General features: G+C 39.7%; 1 protein-coding gene across 3 annotated transcripts in view; it reads left to right on the plus strand.

The window, feature by feature from the left end:
- Nucleotides 1-5,565, plus strand: part of HECTD4 (HECT domain E3 ubiquitin protein ligase 4) — a 282,112-nt gene extending 276,547 nt beyond the window's left edge. For all 3 annotated transcript variants that reach the window (XM_073625973.1, XM_073625959.1, XM_073625965.1), the window contains exon 76: nt 2,663-5,565. In XM_073625973.1, coding sequence (XP_073482074.1) covers nt 2,663-2,799 — 137 coding nt within the window. In that variant the 3' untranslated portion in view covers nt 2,800-5,565. The remainder of the gene's footprint in view (nt 1-2,662) is intronic.
- Nucleotides 5,566-6,000: the final 435 nt, after the last annotated feature.

The raw sequence follows: 6,000 nt of genomic DNA on the forward strand, positions 1-6,000 counted from the left end.
GAAATACAGGACAGTTGGTGGCTCTGTTGGCACCACTTGGTTGGTTCGACAAATTAGATTTTTTAACCGCTTAAGGATCGCTACACGTACATATACTGCTACTGGGCAGCCCTTAAACGCAAAATCATGTACCTGTATGTGATTTCTTCTTCCTGGTCGGAGGCACACACGTGTGCCGCTGGAGACCCGCTCCCGCTGTGATTGGACACAGCAGGAGGCAATCGGCGGCTCCGGCGGAACCGATGTCTGCCAGGAACCCAGCAATCGTTCGGAGAGAGGCAGAACATCTAAACAAGGCAGACCGCCGTTCTGCCAGAGGGGAAAATGGAGATCTTGTGTTTCTGCTAAGCAGAAACACAGATCTGTTTTTCATTTATTCAAAGCACCCCCCACAGTTAGAAAGCACCTCTTAGGGACACATTTAACCCTTTAATTGCCCCGGATGTTAACCCCTTTCCTGCCAGTGTCATTTATACAGTGACAGTGCATTTAGCACTGATCACTGTATTATAGTGATGCGACCTGACACAACTTGATCATAGCAGTGGCAAACCTCCCTGATACATGTTAGACAACAAAGGAGGAAGGAATGGGACTTCCTATGAGGCATGTGACTGAATTAGTAGCTTGTGTCACTTAATGTCAGATTTGTCCGCCGCAATGTCGGAGTCCCGCTAAAAATCGCTGATCACCACAATTACTAGTAAAAAAATAGTAGAAGTAAAAAAGTAGTAAAAAAAATGTACTACTCACCGCCATTACTAGTAAAAAAAATCCCATAGTTTGTAGACGCTATAGCTTTTCCACAAACCAATCAATATACGCTCATTGGAATTTTTTTTAACAATAATATGTAAATTTATGAAGAAATTAGATTTTTTTTTTTTTTTACACATTTTTTTTTGGATATGTTTTATAGCAGAAAGTAAAAAATATTGTTTGTTCTTTTTTCAAAATTTTTGGTCTTTTTTGGTTATAGCGCAAAAAATAAAAACCGCAGAGGTGATCAAATACCACCAAAAGAAAGTTCTATTTGTGGGAAAAAAAGAACATCAAATTTATTTGGGTACAGCGCAGTTGTCAGTTAAAGTAACGCAGTGCCGTATCGCAAAAAATGGCCTGGTCATGAAGGGGGTAAATCCTTTTGGAGCTGAAGTCACTAATCAACTTTTGTCAGAGGAGCTGTGTGGAAAATTGTTGGCCAAACAGTGACTGCACCCAATTAGATGCAATCACTTTTTGGATATTCTGACAGCTGCCAGTGCCAGTTGTCAACTTCCTTTAGTAGACTAAGCTGTCCAGCAAACGTTCCAACTAGAGGGTTGAAACAAACCATTTAACACTAACAGGATGTTCCTACAATGGTGAGCTTTTTTCATTTATATAAAACTTTTTCCTCTCAAAAAAGAACAAAAACTGTTGCTGTAGTTGCTTAACCACTTCTGGACCGCCCACCGTCGTTATATGTCGGTACTTTGAAGAGGAAGATCGTTGTCCCCGGTATCCTCTTCTTCAGTGAGCGGTGCGGTTTCAGATAAAAGTGGTCTCTGCGGTGGATTCGCCGCAAGATTATTTTTATCGGCGGAGGGAGAGAGAAACCCCCCCCCGTGCTCTCCACCGCTTACCGGAGCCGTCAGCAGCAGCAGACGCAATCAGCTCTTCACCCTTGCTGGGCATGGAGACAAGTGAGAGGAAGATGGCCCCCACCCATCTCCATAACAATGCAGGGCGGAAGCGACGTTAAAACATAGCTCTTAAAGGGCCAACAAAGGTAAAACAAATGTTTTTAAACGCGCCCTGTCCCGACGAGCTCGCGTGCAGAAGTGAACACATACGTGAGTAGCGCCCGCATATGAAAACGGTGTTCAAACCACACACGTGAGGTATCGCCGCAATAGGTAGAGTGAGAGCAATAATTCTAGCCCTGGACCGCCTCTGTAACTCAAAACATGCAACCTGTAGAATTTTTTAAACGTCGTCTATGGAGATTTTTAAGGGTAAAAGTTTGTCGCCATTCCACAAGCGGGCGCAATTTTAAAACGTGACATGTGTATCAATTTACTTGGCGTAACATTATCTTTCACAATATAAAAAAAAATTGGGCTAACTTTACTATTGTTTTATTTTTTAATTAAAAAAAGTGTCTTTTAACCAAAAAAAAAGTGTGCTGTAAGACCGCTGTGCAAATACGGTGTCACAGAAAGAATTGCAACGACCCCCATTTTATTCTCTAGGGTGTTAGGAAAAAAAAATTTATAATGTTTGGGGATTCTAAGTAATTTTCTGACAAAAAAAAATGTTTTAATCTTGTACACAACAAATCTCAGAAAGTGGCTTGGTCATTAAGTGGTTAAAATATGTTAGCTAGAGTTCAGCTTGAATTAGCTAGTGGAGTGCATGTAACACTAGTCTTTCCCCAGATTGACAATGCTGCTGTCCAAAGGTGTCTCTGTTGCACCTCCATCCAGAGTGGAGACACCATATGACAGGTAGTGTGTTTACTGCCTGGATCACCAGGTGAAAGTAAAGAAAAACAAATCCTAAAAAAATGACTAACCACCAAATACAAGGATTGATAAGCTGCAATATATAACATTTTTGGTTTAATACCCTTTTAATATTTGGGCACAGGTCCACTTAACCTTTCAATGGCTTTTTGCAGGATCCCCTGATTCCAGATACATCCGTGTGGAGACGTGCATGTTCATGATAAAGCTCCCACAGTACTCCTCCCTTGAAATAATGCTGGAAAAGCTGAGGCATGCCATCCATTATCGAGAAGATCCACTCAGTGGTTGACCACCATCAGACTAACTGAAGAGACAGTGAATGAACAAAGAACTTGACCTTGGCTACTAGAAATCGCTCGCCCCCCTGGACAGAACTCAGAGGGAACAAGACTACTGACCATATTATGGTTTTGTTCTGCCCAAACCTGCACATTTACCTTTTGTATTTGTGAAGTATCTGGTGGGGTTTTTGCCTTGTTTGTGAATTGTTTGTAGAAAAATTTTAGTACTGACTAATGTGAGCGGACAAATTGATTTTTCTCTTCAAAAGCTAACAGTAGAGCCTTGGGAACTCATAATGTTTGGGGTAAGTGATAGTCAAAAGGTATTTCTGGAGAGACAGGAAACTAGTAAAACAATGGGATCTGTAAATAAGAATATACACAGTAATATAATTTAATGATAAATTATTTCCAGAGTTCACGAATGTAACACACTGGAGCTAGAGCTGTGAAAAAAAAAATCTTATTTTTTTATTTTAGTTATTTTTCAAAGTAGTATTTAAGTTCTAATAGTTTTACTAAGCACTGGATTTAGCTGGCTGTGAATAGCCCCATGTTTGGGTTGTTTAATTTTCAGTATTTAGTAGTATATAAGGATGTGAGCGGCTTAGGTTTTTTTTATTTTTTATTTTTTTTTAACAGATTTTGTTCCCCCCTCAGCTTAGTTACACAGGCTGTGATAGGTCCAGCAATGATCAAATATTCACTGAAAAACTTGAATCTGTGGCCTTATGTTGGTGAGACTCAGTAGGGGTTGAGCACTTACAGTTCCGTAATGCACTGTACGTATAAAGGGCTTGGACCATACACAGCACAGAGTGATGGCAGAGGAGAGAGTCAAAGAAGTGGATGTTAGGCCGTCCTTTAAGCTGCAAGAATATTAAGCACAGAACTTAACTAATGTCAAAGAGATTTGTTCTGCCTGCAAGCATGGCCCTATTGAGACCTGTAGGATGAAGGGTTATATAGGTATTGAAAACATTGCAAAACAATAATGGCTTTTTAGACTCATGGACACATTTTTTTATTTTTATTTTTTTATTTTGCCCATCTAGTCAAATAATTAAACTTGCCAGGAATATACTACACATTAGCAGCATAGCCACTAACACCAATATAGATAATTATATTTACATCCTTAGCCTTGTTAGCAATACATCTAGTGTCAGAGAGAAGCCTTTTTGAATGGCCAAAAGGAACTTCACATTTATAGGAAGCAATGTAAAGGATCTTTGCAGTTATTTTGACCCTTTACTAGATCTGAATTAAAGAAAAGGATCTTAGGAGGATGATGTCAATTAAACCTCAGGCTACTTCAGCTTTTTAACTGGTGGCTCTGATGTGGCAGAAAACCCCACCGGGCACCCAACAATGGGTCTCCTTTTCCATATCAAGTAATAATTGCACTGACAATACCAGTACTAACTATGCAGTGACACTTGGCTTACACAGGCTGGCAGTGATAAGTGGACAGGAATGTGATTGTAATGACATAGTTTACATAGCCACACCTTATCTCTGCAGAGCGCACCCATACAAGTGGTATTCATTAAGGCAGTGTAATGGTTGGTGAAAGGTGTAGTACCCAATACAACTAGATCATGTCATCTGTTAATCAGTGTATCGAAAGTAAACCAAAAAAGCGTGCTTTGGGTAAATCCACTTTTCATGTCATTGATTTTTGCACTGCTTTACTAAACAAGCCTGATTATATTAAGGTTAAATATGGAGGTGGCACATAGATATGTGTCCCTATTCAAAATAATAGTATCCTTTATAATGTATGTTACTACTTTTGCTTTTAACATTTGTTCTTTTATGTTAAGAATACAGTTGAACAAGTAATTTACTTTGCCATTAAACAGTCTGCGGGAGGCTAGAGCACACTACTCATGTGTCCTGCTAGTTAAGCTGCAACCCTTTATTGTTTTGCCATTTTTCTTTATAAATGCCAATTGTGATCAGTAGTGCTTGCCAAACTGTTACCAAATAAAGCAGGAACTAAAGTGTCCTACAGTTCCTGGCAGGGCAGAGGACACTGCAGACACCCCAGTTCGGCTGCATTGCCTGACAGCTCCAGCAGGAAACATCTGTGACGTTTCTTTTTTTGAGCAATTTTAGTTATTGTAATTTGAACAATTTATGATGCACTGTTAGACGACAAAGAAAAGGCATGCAGCAACACACTTGCTATTCCCAGGATATGCTGACCTAGAAAGATCAGTTTTCAAAAGTGTTTGTTTTAGACAAATGCATTTCTGTACTTTTTATTGTATTATCTTTTACAAGTTGGAAAAATATTGCTAGGAGAGGCAAACGTAATAAAGACACCGGAGTGGCTGATATAAATGCAATTTAAAGAAAAGGGAAGAGTTGCTTTCCTAAGCACCGCAACAGCCTCCACCTCCGCAAAGAAGAAGGTGAAGGTGGACAGCAGACCACCCAAAACAAATACACTTTAAGGGAAGAGTTGCTTTCCTAAGCACAGCAACAGCCTCCACCCTCCACACAAGACTGAAGGTGGAGAACAGACCACCCAAAACAAATACACTTTAGCAATGGGTTTGTGCAACATATCTCCTTTTTGAGCCCTGAAAGTGTGCTGTACAGTTGATGTATATTTATTATTGCAGTTATCTATGGTTGCATTTAACAGATCCTTTTACTCAATGCCATTCCCCTTGTCTGTATTGGTATTTAAACCACTGCTGTGTAAATGAAGCATACTAGATAAGGAAAAGTGTCATAAGAATAAACATCTGATTTTGAATGTCCTCATCTTCTTGTGTAATATCTTCTGCATATAATATGCATACAAATCAAATAAACCCACATTAGAAATAAGCACCACATTCTTTTGTATGGGGCTGCTTACAATGCTGGTTTCTGTAGCTGCTGGTTCACATTCCAGTTAATCCAATGAAAAGATAGATTTCAGGAAACAAAATTATCCAATAACATAAGCAGTCTGTTTAGGAGAATTAAAAGTAAGGATACTTCCAACAATAGAGTCCATAAAGATGGAGGGAGAAGTATCTATAACAGAGTTTCTCAGATATTGCTAAACGTTCCATGCCAATGGGGAGCTAGAAAACCATTGGCAAGCTAGCAAGTATAGCGTGTGGATGAGGACCAAGAAGAACACATCATCCCGCACCCTGTCAGCAATGGCCTTGCCTGAGGCCACTCAACCACCCAAAACGAATCTG

Source organism: Aquarana catesbeiana, linkage group LG01, assembly GCF_042186555.1.
Source record: "Aquarana catesbeiana isolate 2022-GZ linkage group LG01, ASM4218655v1, whole genome shotgun sequence".
NCBI lineage: Eukaryota > Metazoa > Chordata > Amphibia > Anura > Ranidae > Aquarana > Aquarana catesbeiana.